Consider the following 17243-nt stretch of genomic DNA (forward strand, 5'->3'; position numbering starts at 1 on the left):
ATCCTTTACATTCTGATAAACAGGTTTAATTCAGGGATCACCTCCTCTGTGAAGCCTTTCCTTAATTCCTTTTTCTCTCGTACCTCCCAGAATTGTCCACTTCCTCCTCTGTGCCTCTTCTGAACCCTGTGTATGCTTTTTTACTGCATTGTATCACCCTGTTTATAGTCTCTCTCAGTATACTAGACTCTAAGCTTCTGGAGGACATAGTCTATGTCTTACTCATTTCAGGGTATAAAGCCAGGCATGTAGAAGGTACTCAGTAATGTGTTATGAATGAATGAATGAATGGGTGAATGAACAGTGTATTAAAGAATATTAGAAAGCCCTTAAGGAAGGGATCAAAACCTCACATGCCTTCAGGGTCCAGGCATAAATGAGTTAAGCAGATCTGGTGGACTCTTCTGTGGTAACTTGGAGAACCCCTGCCTTACCTAAAAGGGCCAACTGCTACTTCACTCCAGCCCATTGGTGCCTTGTGGGAATGCTGACTGTTGCCACACCTTTAAATTTTTTAAGAGAAGCCAGACTTTGGGTATTTATATGAAACCTTATGATTGTCAGCCAAGTTTCTTAAACCCTTTTATTGAGGTGTAATTTACATACCAAAAAAGCATGTATATATATTAAGGGTATACACCTCAGTCCATGTTCACAAACTGAACTGATTTTTTATGTGGACCGAACAAAACAGGATTGACCTGCAGGCCACCAGTTTGCAACTTGTGACAAAGGCCATTTGGGAGCTAGCTACATGGTTTAGTTAAGAATTACCTGATAGGTAAGTGTGCTTTAAATAGGCACATCAGCCAAATGCAGTGGGTGGACCTTACTTGGATTTTGATGCAAATAAATGAGATGTAGAAGAGCATTTAAGAAACAGTTGGAGAAATTTGAATGTTGACTAGCTGTTTAATAATATTGAACAATTACTGTTAATTATTTTAGATGTTACATAGTTGGCTTGGTTTTTCTTTTTTTATATAGACTTTATTTTTTAGAGCACTTTAGAGCAAACTTGAACAGAAGCTGCAGAGTTCCCATATACCCTGTGCCCCTCCACATGTAGCCTCCCTCATTATAAACATCCCCCACCAAAGTGATAACATTTGTTATAGTTGATGAACCTAAATTGACACAGCATTATCACCCAAAGCCCATAGTTCACATTAGGGTTCACTCTTGATGTTGCACATTTTTGGGGTTTTGACATGTATAATGAATGATATGTATCTGCCATTATAATATCATAGTTATTTTCTTAAGAGTCTTTAAAGACACATACTGATTTATGAATGAAATGAAATGATACTGGAATTTATTTCAAAATAATTTGGGACCAGTATGAAAGTTTAGTTATAAATGAAACAAACTTGAGCATGTATTGGTAATCATTGAAGCTGGGTGATGGGTACATGAGAGTTCATTATATTACTGTCTCTGTTTTTGTATATGTTTGAAAATTTTCACCTCCAAAAGCAGAGCAGAAGTCCAAGTTAAAGCTGAAGCATGATTTTTGGGGTCTGGGATAATGGGACAACCACTGTAGGTTATAGAATCTCAATTTCTGGAACTGAAGTCTACAAAATTAATGACATTTCCTTTTTTCATTTGTAGGGCCTGAGAGTCAGTATACTAAGACTGCTCAGGAGATTGTGAACATCTGTTACCAGACATTGACTGAGGTAGGTGCTAAGAGGAGGTCCCCTTGGAATCCAGCTTTCTGGAATCCCTTTGTTGCCTTGACTGAGGAGGCCTGCCTTCCCTGCCTGTTGAATTTTAAAATGTAACGTCCCACCCCCACCCTCACCTGACATCCCATATTTCCTTCCATGCTTTATTTTCCTCCTTAGCATTAAATGTTTTTACCAAACTATACAATTACTTATTTTAATTTTCATATGTGTTCTGCCACTAGAATAGCAGCTCCATGAAGACAGGGAATTTTGTCTGCTCTGTTTACTTTTGTATCTCCAGGGTCTAAAGCACATGTTGAATGAATTCACCAATTTTCTTTATTTCTCAGTATGATGAGCATTTGACTCAACTTGAGAAGGATATTTGTACAGCTAAAGAAGCAGCTTTGGAGGAAGTAGATTTAGAAAGCTTGGACCCCATGACTCCAGGCCCTTACACACCCCAGGTGAGTCTGAGGACTAGGAACTTTCTCTTAGAGTTTTCTTATTGGTTTGGAAAGTTGGGAGCATAACAGATGTATTTACTGAGATACCCTTCTTCTCTGTCCTTCCTCTTCATATGCCTTTCGTGTGCTTTCTTGTCTTCTCAAAGGCTAAGGTGAGTGAGGGCCATTGGTCTTGGTGGCCTTGTTAAATCCAAAAGAGGCAGATATGGAATGAATGAGTGGGGTGGGGTGTTTGTTCTTTAGGCAGTATTTAGGAATACCAGATTCCTGACCATTATGGCCAGAGGCATCTTTTTGAGTCTCTGGAGCCCTCTTGCCCATGAACTGGCTCTAGGACATCCTAGAGCCTATATAACTAAGTATAGACTTAGTTATAGATATGGGCCACATTGTTTCTGTGCCTTATAGATGCCTGATTACTCATCCCTATCTTAGTGTAGCTCAGATGTCACCCATTTTCCTGGATTGACTCCCTCTCCTCATAAATGAAGATAGGTAACATTTATAATATTCCTAAATTTCCATGTCAAAAGATTTAGAAAGCAGGATTAAAAAGAAATGTTTAGTCTTTCTGTTCTGACCCTTGAATATATATTAAGTATATTTCATCTATACTATACTCTTAGAGGGCTGGCATATTTGAAGAAATGGACTTACCAGAATACAACTGGTGCTTGGTTTCTCTATTGGAGGCACTATGGTAAAGTGGGAAGCACATGACGGTTGGATAAAACAGGCCTGGGTTTGGATCTTAGCTCTGCTACTATCTAGCTTTGTGAGCCTGAGAAGCTAAGTTAACCTCTCTAACCCAGTTTCCTTTTTCTCTAAAGTATATTTCTCAAAATTGTTGTAAATATTTAATAACTTAGTTTGCCTTGCACATAGTAGACATTCAGTAAATGTTTCCTTATCTGTATGAAAGTTGTCTACAAAGTCCTCAGAGGCCCCTTCAGACTCAACCAAATCTTTGAATGCAAAATTCTCCTAATTTCCACTGGAAAACTTTTTTTCATTCTACTCAGGTTTTGCTCTGAACTAATAATGTGACCTATGTGATCTTTGTTGGATTATTGCTGTCTGTGTCTCATTCCTTATCTATCTTTTACTTTCTCTTTCACCCCCAAACCTAGGTTACTGAGGGGTCAAGTATAAAGAACCCTAACATACTTCTTCCAGGCCCAGAACAAGGAAAGGCTCTTGCAGTGTGTGGGCATATGGGGTCAAGGGGGCTTGGGTGAGTGCTGTTGCCCGGGAAAGCCCTATTTACTAATAGGCCCACAGATTCCACAAGGCCCTTTCTGGTAAGTGAAAGCCTGGGTTTTAGCCACCATTTCCCAGGAGAGACGAGCCACTCCGTGGCGCATCGTTTGCTCTACTCTATGACAGTGTAAACCTAGTTGGGTGAGTCAGAGCCTTAAACCTAAAAGCCATCTCCCTTTTCTTCCCTACCCTTCCCACACTACCTGAAAGAGCTGAGGAAAACCTGGAAACTGTTAATCCGACTTGAGCAGTAGCTGTTGCTTGGTGCAGTTAGAGGATCTCCGGGGAAGGGTGGGGTGTAGATTGCTGCTGCATCATTCTAGCTCACCCTCTCATTGTAGCCTTCACTCTTATATATACATTTTAAAATAGTAAGCCCAATTTACTACCTCTTAACCTGAGGAAGATGCACATGAGTGATTGTCCTTACTCATTACTACTCTTCTAACTCAAATGTTTAATCAAAGAGTGTTTGCAGAAGTTTGACCAGGCATTATACAGCTCTGGTTGTATAGAAACATAACAGTAATACTTTACTAACAGCTCTAAATGGTGGTAGTCAATAATGCATTTTCACTCAACTTTTTCCACCTGGCTTGTCATTGTATCATACACTCGACTTAACCCCTTACCTAAAACTGCTCACTTTGCAGTTCCCCACAAAGCCTTTCATTCCTGATTTTCTCTCATGTTCCATAACTAGTTTATCTGCTCTGTAATGATTTGAATTGTCTTGCCTCTTTTTCTCTAAAACCCTCTTCTCAATGAGCCTCACTTGTTTGCTTTTTAAATAAAAGAACGTATCATGTATGTGAATTTTTGGTTGATCAAAATTATGTGTTCGTTGGGAAAAATTGAGAAATATAAAGAATAAATAAATTACCTAAAATCAAGTCCGCCACTCAGAACCAACCACTGTGAACATTTTGGTGTGTTTCCTTCAAGTCCTTGATGTGAGTGTGTGTGAGTATATACATATGTGCATGCTTTTATAGACACACTTTTAAAGTGAAATGGTCATTATAGCTTTCTGTCTTGTTTTCACATTAAGAGCATTTTATTTCATTGAGTAGTCTTTAAAAACATGATTTTTAAATAGTTGTATAATATTTCTGCCCTCAGACAGCTTTTTAGAGAACTCTACTTCTCCAGCCTGTTCTTTATTGATCCGCTTGCTCTCCTGTCACTGAGTAGTCCTTTTGCTAAATCCCTGTTCTCTTCAGGAGAGGGAAGAGAGAAGGGGTCTATAATTTATTGAATATCAGGCATTGGGTAAGGGGCTTAACACATCTCTCTCTTAGTTCTCCCAACGACCTTGTGAGGTAGGTTTTACAATTGAGGAAACCAAGGTTTAGAGTAAGTAATTAGTTAAGGTTACTCAGCTAGCAAGTGATGGAGCCAGGACTCGAACCCAGGGCAGTTTATTCCAAAGCCCATGGTTTTTCACACCATTTTGCCTCATAGCATCCTCTGAAGAGCTCATTAGCTATTAACCCATTCCATGCTCTTGTTGGACTTAAAATTCCTTTATCCCATTTCCTGTTAGATCTCCCAACCAAACAATCAAAATAGCACTGGTATGAAGCCCTGGGCCTAAAAACAATAATAAGGCAAGGCTTAGAAGAAACTATGTTATTGACCAGAAATAACCTAGAATTGCTGTAGGATATAGAATGGTCCCATAGCTTTGACGGTTTTCTGCTTCAGGCTTCTGATCATGTGCATCAGATGTCTCTCTGCTAGAATGAGCAACATTTGTAAGGTTCCCAAAAACCTGTCCATAAACCTGTGCCAAACTATGTTTTCTCCTTAAATCTGATAATTCTGCATGACCTTTTTCTGCAGTGAACATTTTAAGGGGGAGTTCTCTGTATTTCCCCCTTTCCTAAGTAGAAGCTAAGTTGTATGATTTATGCCACAGCCTCCTGATTTGTATGATAACAACACATCCCTCAGTATGTCTCGAGATGCCTCTGTATTTCAAGATGAGAGCAATATGTCTGTCCTGGATATTCCTACTGGCACTCCAGAAAAGCAGGTAACAGAGGTAGGATTTTCTTTTTTCTCTTTGTGTGATTGGTAGTATGCTTTGAGGTGGGGAGCAATGGTAGTGATGATATATGACCTGTGTCAAGGATGATTGTGCCCCTTGTCCCTGGGAATGAAGGCTTAGAAATGTAATTTCAAGGTGGGATGGTAGCAGATCATGTGACTGGCATCTTCTATCTCTCCCCATGGGCAGAGTTAGACACAGCAGAACTTCAGGGAAGTGTAAGAGGCATCAGAGCAACCTGACAGGTGACTAGAGAGACCAGCTGCACTCAGAGACAGTTCAAAATAATTGCCCTGCTACTTTACTTTATGTGTGCTATAATCTAAATGAAAACTATGTATAAAGTAAAATTAAAATTTTAATATTGGTCTTTTCTAGAGGTACCAGAAGATATTGCTGATCTGAAGCCAGAAATCCTCTATCAGCTTTTCTCAGTCAGGGATCCACTGGCGAGTGCAAAAACCCTGGAGAGTTTTTCTATCCCAGAGTCCAACACAAGCTATGGAAAGCTTGGGTTAGAAAGGAAGAGTCTTCTTATGGTGATACAGTAAGAGGAGACAAAGGACCTTCCTGTTCTTTGGGTTTTTACCCTACCCATGACTTCCAAAGAACAAATGGGGGAAAATACACATGCCTTAAGCTGTGTAAACAGCCCCCACTAACTGTGTGGTTGACTGGGATATCAGTGAGGAGCATCTGTCTGGGTGAGAGCCCTTGGTTAACTCCCACAGGCACGTCCCTCAGTGATGTGCTATTTGTGTTCCTTACTCAGATACACCAGGGCCGAGGTAGTCTGGGTGAGGAAGTCTCTGATGTAAATATTGAAGGGTAGGAGGAGGAGGAGGAGGATGGGAAACCTAAGACTCCACCCCCAGTGAGTATGCTTATAGAAAGCTTATGGTTACATTACACTCTTACATGGTAGGAGCCCCAGTAGTACAGGGCAGGCCAAATCCCAAGGTATCAGAGGGTCTCCATAGTGGGGTCCAATCTGACTTTAATCCTTGGAACTAGCTAAGGAAGTCTGTCCACCACAATTACTAAACTTCTTACGAAACAGCAAGGGCAGCTGGTGGCATCTTCTGGTCTCTTACTTGGTCTGTTGATGGGACTTTGACACGCAACTGGTCTTATTCAGGAAAGTGAAGATGCAGATGGTGATCTTGCAGATGAAGAGGAAGGAACTGTGCAACCGCCTCAAGCCAGTGTCCTGTATGAGGATTTGCTTATGTCTGAAGGAGAAGATGATGAGGAAGATGCTGGGAGTGAAGAAGAAGGAGATAATCCTTTCTCTGGTAAAGCTGTTTCCTTTGCTTCTGTTCCTATGTAGCTCACCATAACACCCTCAGGACTGGATAAGAAGCTCTTGGCCACATACGCTGTTGCCAGAAACTGCTCTTCTATTGAAGTTCCATTTATAGGCCTTAGAGGCCTGAGGACTTATAGGGTGATCAGATTCTTTAGCCTTAGAGGAAGTGAGGAAATAAAACAGGAGAAGAAGGTATAAAAAATGACAGGGGAAAAGGCAATGCAATGCCTGAGTAGCAGCTTTGGTTTGAATATTTGATAAAGACGAGAAGAAATGTCTTATATGGGATAATAGGGAAGGAAAATTAGGAGGAAAAGACCCTGCTTTGGGATATTTTGTGGATTAATGACAATGGCAGGGAAAAGTATAGGAAAAGATGATAGGGAAAAAACAGGTAGATTGGACTGAGATGGAAAAAGGAATAATTGTTTGAACTCAGTTTCCATACTACAGATCTTGCCACTGTTGACTGTATGCACTCCTTGGATGTGAGGCATCCAGGCAAGATGCCTGTATAGATGTACACAAGTAACTAGTTTTGGAAGACCAAGCCAAAGATGGTAATTCTGTCAAGCTTATCTCAGGGTCTGTCTCTTTTCACAGCTATCCAGCTGAGTGAAAGTGGAAGTGACTCCGATGTAGGATCTGGTGGGATAAGACCCAAACAGCCCTGCATGCTTCAAGAGAACACAAGGATGGGCCTGGAAAATGAAGAAAGCATGATGTCCTATGAGGGAGACGGTGGGGAGGCTTCTCATGGTTTGGAGGATAGCAACATCAGGTAATCGACAGCAACATGCTACAGGGCTGTGGCATCACTGCCCAGCTATGATGTCAAAGGGCCCAGCATCAGATTTCTTTCATCCATCAAACATTTCCTGGGCCACCTACTAGGGCCAGGCACTCTGCTAGGCCCTTGGGGATACAAAGGAGCAAGACATATCCTGCCCTTGAGGAGGTCACAGTCTAGTGGAAGAGACTGATAAAAACAAAATCATTACAGATGCAATGTAGTAAGTTCTATAGCTTAAGTTAAGTACAAAGTGCGAAGTCATCACTGAGAAGGGAGTCTCTCACTCTGCTTGGAGTAATCAGGGAAAGTTTCACGGACAAGGGAACATTTGAACTGGGCCTTACAGGATGAATAGGAGTCTACTGTAAGAGATTCTTAGAGATAGAATAGTATGTTCCAAGGCACAGAAATATAACAAAGTTTGTTCCAGAGCAGAGGTGTTGGGAGCTGTGGCTCTAGAAGTAGCAAGGGATTGGATTGTAGAAGATCTTAAATGGCATGCTCAGACATTTCAGTTTTGGGTAATGGGAATCATTACTTTGAGAAAAAGGAAGCAACATCAAATTTGTGTATTAAATAAGTAATTCTAGGACAATGATGAGGATCTCAACTGGGATCTGTTAGAAGCAGGGGTAAAAGGAAGGGATGTATTCAAGAGCTATTTGGAGAGTAGATCAATTGGATTTAGGAGGTAAGGAGATCAGGTATATAATGAATGGAAATTTCACTGAGATAGGACAGAGTAGGAACAAGTATTAGATGAGGTGGGAAAGGAAGAAAAAAAATTAATTTGTTTTTGGTCATGTTGGATTTAAGGTATATATGATGTATCTAGGCAGAGGTGTCTGGCAAACAGTTAAAAATCTTTATTCATTTAGCAAATACTTATCACAAGTATAAAAGCAATTAAGATGCAGTCCCTTCCTTCAAAGAATTCAGTCTAGTGGGAAACCTAAAACAGGTAAACAGATAGTCACAGTGCAACATGAAATGTGCTATGATAGGTAGCCATAAGATTTTCTGGGACTTGGGTAGGAGTAGGGAAGGGGAGCTGTTTGGAGAAAAGCTGAGCTGAATCAGGGTAGGAATTAGATAGAAGAAGAAGAAAGCAAAAGGCACTCTGGAGAGCAAGAACAGCTTGTTGGAAGATACAAAGGCATGAAACACTTGTAGAGAATGCAAGTAGCTCATGTGACTGGAGCTTTTGATCCATTATTCATGTGATAGAGATAATATAAAGAGGTTGGTAAGGACTAAGTCACGAGGGCCTGAACATTTTGGGTAGACACTGAGGGTATAGTATGATCAGGTCTCCATTTTGGAAAGATTGCTCTGTGCCCCAAAAGATAAATGGGCAAAATACTTGAGTTAATAATTCACAAAAGAAATGCAAATGGCCAATAAATATATGAAAAAATAACTTCCATAAGAATTAAAGAAAGGCAATAAAACCATGAAATGTAATTTTTTACCTATGAGATTGGCAATGATTAAAATGAATGATAATGCCTATGCCCAGTGTTGGAAAAGACATTCAAAAATGACTGGTGAAAATGTAAATTGATAAAATGGGGTGGGTGGAAGAGAGGTAGAGCAATTTATCATTATAAATCAAAAACTTAAAAAATGTGCATCCCCTTTGGCCCCAAAAGTCCATGTTTAGGAAATTATTCTATGGAAATAGTAAAACACTTTCATCAAGATGTTTGTACAAGGATGTTCATCACAGCATTGTTTCTGATAGTGGGGAAATTGGAGTCAGCTTAAGTGTCCCAGTGAAAGACTGTTAAATCATGTTACAGCCGTACATGGAATACCATGCAGCTATTAAAATGATGCTATAGATGTGTGTTTATTGACATGAAAAGATGTTCATCATAATTATTAGCAAAAAAAAGCAGACTCCTGAGGAGTATGTAGAGTATTCCAATTTTGTAAATAAAAAAATGTTTAAGTATCTAAGCAAAGTGCTAGAAAAAAAAATTGGAAGGTCATATACCAAAAGTTTTATCTCTAGGTGGTGGAGTTATTGGTGATTTTTTTTCTTTTTTTTTGGTGTATATTCTAATTGTTTTGACTAGTGAACTTGCATTACTTGTTTGATTTTTTTTAAGTAAAATTAAGAATAAACAAACAAACAAAAAATAAAGAGCACTCTGGTAGAAGTATAAAGAATTAATTGGATTTCAGTGGTGCAGGCCAGAGAAAACAAAAGACTAAGCTAAGGGAGGCAGAGTAGGGATGGAAAGGAGAGTGTAGAGACAAGGTATATTGAAGAGGTAGAATCTTCAGTACTGTTCACTAACTGGATCCGTAGATCAGTAATGCTGTAAGTGGTAGATGAAACAGGTTGTCAGAGCATTTATGGTCATGTCAGCAGGAAGTGTGTCATTGAGGGGTAGGGGAGTTTCATTCAGGTGCTTGTGTATATGAAGCTGGCTAGTTGATGTTTTTGAGTAGGATCATTTTTCTCTCAGGGATCTGTAGAATAGTCCAGAACCAATCATTTTAGTGTCCAGGGGAGGTGAGACGGGATGATCCCTTGGTGGCACCGAGAATGGGACTGGTCAGCTAGAGGATGGTGCCCGAGCTTGAGAGATGACATGTTTCTCTTCTCAGTTATGGGAGCTATGAGGAGCCTGATCCCAAGTCGAACACCCAAGACACAAGCTTCAGCAGCATCGGTGGGTATGAGGTATCAGAGGAGGAAGAAGATGAGGAGGAAGAGCAGCGCTCTGGGCCAAGCGTACTAAGCCAGGTCCAACTGTCAGAGGACGAGGAGGACAGTGAGGATTTCCACTCCATTGCTGGGGACAGTGACGTGGACTCTGATGAATGAGGCTTCCTTTGGGCCTCCTTGGTCAGCCTTCCCTGTTCTCCAGCCTAGGTGGTTCACCTTTCCCCAATTTGTTTATATATGTACAGTGTCTGATCCTGAAATCACCAGGTTAACTAACACCTTAGCCTTTTAAAAGTAGTAAGTAAATGATAACAGATCACCTCTCCTGATCTTCCTGGGGCAATGTCACCACCCTTCAATTTAAAAGCAACCCCTTCCCCTACTACTAACAAAAAGAGAGCAATTTCTTCCATCTCTAGAGCCCTCTTTAAATCCATTTAATTGCTCTTGGTATCATTTTTCCCTAGGGAGGGAGGAGAAATTATGAAAGGACTAATAACTTTATGTCCTCTTGATGTATTAGAAATTTTCCAAGCATGGTATCATCTCAGTTTTCTAATTTGTAGGCTGGAACAGGTGACAGCCCCCTTGCTGGGACAGAGAATTGGGTTCTGGTGGACTCTGTGTCACACTAAAAACATATTTGTTGGACAAATTGCCTGTTGCTTTATTTGATTATGCAGTGCCTTGTTCCTAAGTGGATTTGAGGCTCAAATGAGTATAAATCTTTGCAACAGCCTATATGTCAGAAATGATATGTTGCCATGTAAGTGTGTTCTGCCCTCCACCCCCAGGGGAAATAGTAGGAAAATGGTAAGTTCCTTAGGGCAAGGACTGTCTTCTGTTTCTTTTCATGGTTAGGATATCGTTCTGTGCATAATAGGTACTCAGTAAATGTTCCTAGAGACATAAAGTCCTCAACAGATTTGTTGTTGAGCATCTGCTCCAGGATAAGCATTCTATCAGGTCCTTGGGATACAAAGGTAAATACGACACATTTCTTTTACCCAAAGAGCTCACCATGAAGTTGGGGGAGGGGGAGTGGGATTTAAAACATGTTAATAAATTATTACAATAATGTGAGATAAGTGCAGTTAAGAAGCTAGATACAAAGTGCAGGGTAAAATAGAGGAGTGATCGTATCTGAAGAAGTCAGGGAAGTCTTCCTGGAGGTAATTTTTAAGCTGATTGTTGAAGAATTAGTAGGAGCTTGCCAGATGGAAAAGTCCAGGCAGAGTATTACATGAAGTGAAAAGGCCAAAGTCTAGAAATGGCAGAGTGTGTTCCTAGTTTGTTTGTTTGTTTGTTTTGTATCTGCCTTGTTCCAGAAAGGATTTAAGGTGGTTTATGTTCCAGTCCTTTAATGCTGGAATGGCTAGAGATAAGACCGAAAGATGGGCAGGAAGCATATCATCAGAAACTTTGAATTTGATGCTTACAAGTGTGAGTTTTATATTATAGGAATTGAGGAGTGCTAGTGGAATGGTACCAGATTTGTGTTCTAGAAATGTTCTGTATATTGAATGAAGAATTATGTGTAACAGACAAGTACAATCCCATTTTTGTAAAAGACAAATCTATGTGGTTATGTTTATATGTGTTTATAATACTTGTATTATATGCAAAGGAAAAGGTCTAAAAGGATATATACCAAACTGTTTACAGTGATAACCTCTGGGGAATGGGATCATAGGGGAGAGGACTGGCCCTTTATGGTTGGTATACTGAGTGGGTTATTGTGCTTTTATTTCTGTATTTGAATTGTTTTACAAGTATGTATTATATTTGTAATAAAAATTTTTTTTTTAAATTCCAGCAATAGTGTGGAGAATGGTTTGGAGGGGAGCAAATGTAGTTCAAGTAAAGGATAATGGAGGCTGAATGAACGAATGCATTGACGTTAAGATGGGGAGGAGGGGAATGAATTTGAGAGATATTTAGGGGATAGAGTCAACAGGGCTTGATAACCAGTTGGCACTTGGGGGTGGAGATGGAGGAATGGAAGGTGGCTTCCAGAATTTTGGTTTGGGAGATTGTATAGGTACATGGTATTCATTCATTCATTCATTCATTCATTCATTCAACACTTACCAAGCCACCTGTTTTTATCAAGCAGTCTGCTAGATGCTGTACAGAAGTAAGATATGGTGAAAGGAAGGAGATACCAACTCTGCTTCGGGAGTAAGAATGGGAAGGCCTCACAGAGGAGATCCTTGAGATAGATCGGGTAGAGTAGGATAGGGAGGGGTTTGTCAGACAGTCAGGAGGGGAGGGTTGGAGGGCATCATTCTAGGCAGAGGGAACAGTGCTTGGGGGCATGAAGCCATATGGTCTGTTCATGGAACAGCAAACAAATAGTTCTAGATGGGTAGACCAGAGGGGGAGTATACATGGTGTAGTGATTACAAGGCTTAGGATCGAATGCTCATTTTCGAGTGATCACTCTGGCAGCAGTGGGAAAATGGAGGGACTTGGGAGAGGTAATGCCAGATGAGAGGTGATGGAGACTTCAACTTGGCCTGAGCAGTAGGGAAGGAATGGTAGGTACAGTCTGGTGACTGACTGGATAATGGAAAGTAAAAAGGAGTAGAACCCAGGTTTCTGACTTAGGTGAATGGGTAAATGGTGATGCCATTCACTGAACAAGTTGAGTGGAAGGTAGAATAAATGGTTAACTTTGGTTGGAAGCCTGTAAGTTTAAAGTATGATAGGTAGAAAGCTTAGGGTTTATGCAATCTTGAGGGTAGGTGAGATCACCCAGGAAGCATATGTAGAGTCAAGACCATGGAGGTCAGAATCCTGGTGAAGGCCAGCATTTAGAGGTGATCAGAAATAGAAGGAAAACCTGAAAAATGGTAATTCTCAGACCAAGGAAAGAATTTTAATGGAAAAAAACCAGACTTAATGCATGTATATACCACAGAGAAGTAAAGTAAAATGAAGCCTGAGTGAGAGCCTTTGGGTTTGGCAGCTAGGAGGTCCCTGGTGACCTTCACTAGCAGAAGCAAGTTGCACCGTAGTGAGATTGGAAGCTAGCCAGCAGCTGGTAGGAAACGGATGGAAGATGAGGAAGGGACAATTGTGATTGTATTACTACTCTTTAAAGAAGCTAAACTGTGAGGAATAAAAGGAAGAGTCTTGAGAAGGCTTACATAGGCTTAGGGGAGAAAGCAATAGAGAAGGGGGAGTTGGGAAAAAGCAAGAGAGGATAACTTGGAAAGACCTCTGAAAACAGGAGGTAATGTGAGCACAGCTGACATTCCCTCCTGTAGAAGAGATCTTTTCCCGAGATAAAAGGATAGATGAAGTTACGGATTGGTGTGTAGATAAGGGAGATAGGAAGTTGGAGGAGTCCACATTTTTTCATAGCTTCACTTTCCTTTGTAAAATAGATAGTATCACCCTTGTGAGAAAAGTGAAAAGTGGGATGGATAAAGATGTTGGATACTGAAGGGATGTTCAAAGAGCTTGAATAAAGGTGTTGAACTATGGAATGGATAATGAAAAACTGGAAACCAGCTAAATGTCCATTGGTAGCAGAGTGGTTGAATAATGGTACATCCATTAATAAGTGAAAAAATAATGCAGCTGTTACAAAAGAATGGGAAAAGTCTATATGCTAACACAGCTAATATTGAAAACCTGTCATGGAATAGTAGGTGGCATTTGATTTCATTTGTTTGGGATATGAGGAGGCGATGAACCTGCATTTGCATACTCACAGAAAAGATTTGGCAAAAGACACTTTCAACTGTTAATAACACATCTGGGTGCGGCGTGGTAGGCAGCAGGGGGATGGTTTATTCTTTTCACTATAAACCTTCCTATCAACGGTTTTTGTTGTTTTTAATGGTCACTGAGGGAAATGGGAGCTGGAGCTGATGGGATCAATAAGAGGTTTGCGGAGTGTTGAATGCACTAATGAGATTAAAGACTGTTCATTTAAAATAGTATGAGTTTATTTGGTGATTTTTCTCCAAAGGTGCTTAGCAACACAGCTGTCAGGGTGTAGAGGCAGAAAAGGTAAAGCAGTTTGGGGTGAAGACCTGAGTATAAAAGGTAGATGGGTGGATTTCTTTTCAGTAACCATTTCTTGACTACCTACCTGCACCAGGCATCGTGCTGGGTGCTGTGAATACCATGCTGGAGATGGACAAGTACCCACGAGAGTGTGGTAAACGAAATGACGGGTGCCATATCCTGTGAAGTTGTAGAGGAGGACATGTAACCCTGACTCTGGAGATAAGGGAGAAAGACCATCCTAGAGAAGACTAGCATGAGTTAGCCAGAGAAAGAAGGCATTTGGGGTGGGGAATGGGCACCATGTCAAGCAGAGAAAATAGCATGTGCAAAGAGCATGTGCCTGTAAATAGCTAGGGGTGGTTAGGGCATGGTGCACATGGAACAGACTGGCCAGAGCTACCCTTAGAATTAGCCAGGGTCCCTAGCATGGAGAGCAGTCATTTAGGCAAGATAGGAGGCAGTTGTAAGGCAAGAACAGTGAGCAGCAATTGGAGAGAATTTAGGAGGTGGAATCTACAAGTGACTGATTATACATGGGGGATATTCCAGTTAATTAGTCAACAAATATTGATCGAGCCTAGTATGTGCCAGACATTATTTTAGGGGCTCTGATACAGCAGAGAATAAGACATAGCCCCTTCCCTCAAGGAGCTTAGAATTTAGGGGGGAAGTAGATAATAGACAAGTAAGAAGAACTATGAAGAAAAAAATGAAGTGACATGAGAGTATGCAGGGTTAGCATGCTAATTTAATGGTCAGTGGAGACCTTGCTGAGCAGTGGTCATTGGCATGTAAATACGCATGTATGACTTCAATAAAGTTAAAACATTTTTAAAAAATTTGAAAAGGTAAGCAATGGAAGAGCCACAAAAGATATTTTAAAAGACTGGCCAGAAAAGTGTAAGGAAACCAGGACACCCTGTTTTTAAGGAAGCCAAAGTAAGAGAATTTCAGAAGATGGAGTGGTCAACAATGTCCAGTACTTGCAGAACCGTCACTCAGATAAGGCCTGAAATTTGTCATTTGGACTTGGCAATTGATGAGCCTTGTGAAAATAGCTTCTTTGGAATGGTAGGTACCGAAACCAGATGGCAAATGTTTTAAAGAGTTGAATGTGAGGAAGTAGAAACAGCTTAATCTGATTACATAATGCTAGCTGTCATTCACTGTGCCAGCCTCTGCAGGGAGCTCTTCTTACCTGACCTCATTTAATCCTGAGCCAACTATGAGATAGGTAGTACTCCTAGTTTACAAATGAAGAAAAGTGTTCAGGGACACAGAGGTAGAGGGATTAGCCATGGACTGGACAAGAACCACCTTTAAGATCGGAAAAATTGGTATTGGCCATACATAAGGAGTACGAATATGGTAAACCATGCCTCTAGGCATTGTAGACCCTAATAAGGAGTTTTGTCTTTATCCTAAAAGCACAGCTGACCCTTGAACAACATGAGAGTTAGGGGCACTGACCCCCTATGCAAATGAAAATCTAAGTATAACTTTTGACTCCCCCAAAACTTAACTACTAATAGCCTACTGTTAACCAGAAGCCTTACTAATAATATAGTCAATTAACAGGTATTTGTATGTTATATATATTGTTTACACTTCTCTCAACTGCAAATGGTGCAATGTATGGTCTGTGTTTGGGTGCAGAACTTTTGATAAAGTTTTAACTTTTTATAATAGATTGTGTGTATTTTATGGTAGTAAATGACAAAATACTACCTACATGTATTTTATGCATTTATGACATACCTTTTTCTTAATTTTTCTGATATTTCTAAACTATGTAGTTTGCAAGTTTTTTCACGTTGTTGCAAATCTCCAAAAAATTTCCTGATATATTTAATTTTCAAATATATTTACATAAGTGGACTCATGCAGTTCAAATCTGTGTTGTTCAAGGTCAACTGTAGTGGGAAACTTTTCATTGGGAGTAGGGTGGAGCTTGAGAAGGTAACCTCAGGTTTGTGTTCCCAAAATGTCTGTTCCATATCAGTGTAAAAATAGCAAATTTTGTCCTATTGGTAGTTTAAGCTTCTTTTGCAACTTCAGGGTCTTAGGTATCATAGTACAATATTTGCCTTAGTATAAGTAATCTCACTTGTTCCCCCGACTTTGAAGATGAACAACTTAGTGTGCTTGTTAAAATCACTGATTCCGAGGCCACAGTTCAGCCCTCTTGTGTCAGAATATCTAGGGAAGGAGACCTAATGGACTATATTTTACAGATGGCCCAAGTGATTCTTATCTGAGAGGTTTTGGAACTCTGAATTAACAACATTCCCAAATTAATGTTCTCTGTATCTCAGCTCTTTTAAATAATGTACATCAAAATGGGAATGTACATCAAAATGGGAATAGGGATTGCTTACTGTAAATTTAAAGTCCTAGGCCTGAAATGTGCATTTTTAATTTGCACACCTATAATTTTCTGATGCAGATAGTCCTTAAAATAATAATAGCAACAATATAAATAATCCTTTGGTAAACTTAATACTTTAGAAGAACTAAGCCATCACAGTTTTTAAGTTACCAGGTATAATATTGCAACTTTACGTTCGCTTTGCTTTTTGGTTCATAATACTTTAATCGTCAGGATTTTAAAAAATAACAAATTACCTTTAATATTATGTATCACACCTGTTACTTAAATATTATGCATAAACTATTACAAATTAAATTACATGTAAGTTATAAATTCTGCAAGTTGGCTTAAATAGACACAAGACCTTCAAAATAATTTCCTATATAGGTTTGGGTTTTCCACATTTTGAGGACTCAAGAGTCCAGTGTTTTCAATTAACGCCATGTTACAGGTTTTCAACTTTTAAAAATATCCGTTCATCCTGATTTACAATAAAAAAGAATGTGCGCTGATAATCCTGTGTTTGTGATTCATTTATAGAGTACAAGAACTTCCATCAACCAAAAATTGACTCAGTTATCTATTAATATATCTATTAATGTTAATATATG

The 17243-nt window shown here is 39.8% G+C and overlaps 1 protein-coding gene across 7 annotated transcripts in view; it reads left to right on the top strand.

The window, feature by feature from the left end:
- Positions 1 to 17243, top strand: part of TAF1 (TATA-box binding protein associated factor 1) — a 125628-nt gene that overhangs the window by 82254 nt on the left and 26131 nt on the right. For 3 of the 7 annotated variants that reach the window (XM_073227385.1, XM_073227384.1, XM_073227387.1), the window contains exons 33-37: positions 1618 to 1685; positions 2027 to 2143; positions 5325 to 5450; positions 6595 to 6751; positions 7369 to 7546. In XM_073227385.1, coding sequence (XP_073083486.1) covers positions 1618 to 1685; positions 2027 to 2143; positions 5325 to 5450; positions 6595 to 6751; positions 7369 to 7546 — 646 coding nt within the window. The other 4 variants (XM_037002722.2, XM_037002726.2, XM_073227386.1 and 1 more) reach the window with 3 other exon arrangements.

The sequence above is a fragment of the Manis javanica genome, chromosome X (assembly GCF_040802235.1).
Source record: "Manis javanica isolate MJ-LG chromosome X, MJ_LKY, whole genome shotgun sequence".
NCBI lineage: Eukaryota > Metazoa > Chordata > Mammalia > Pholidota > Manidae > Manis > Manis javanica.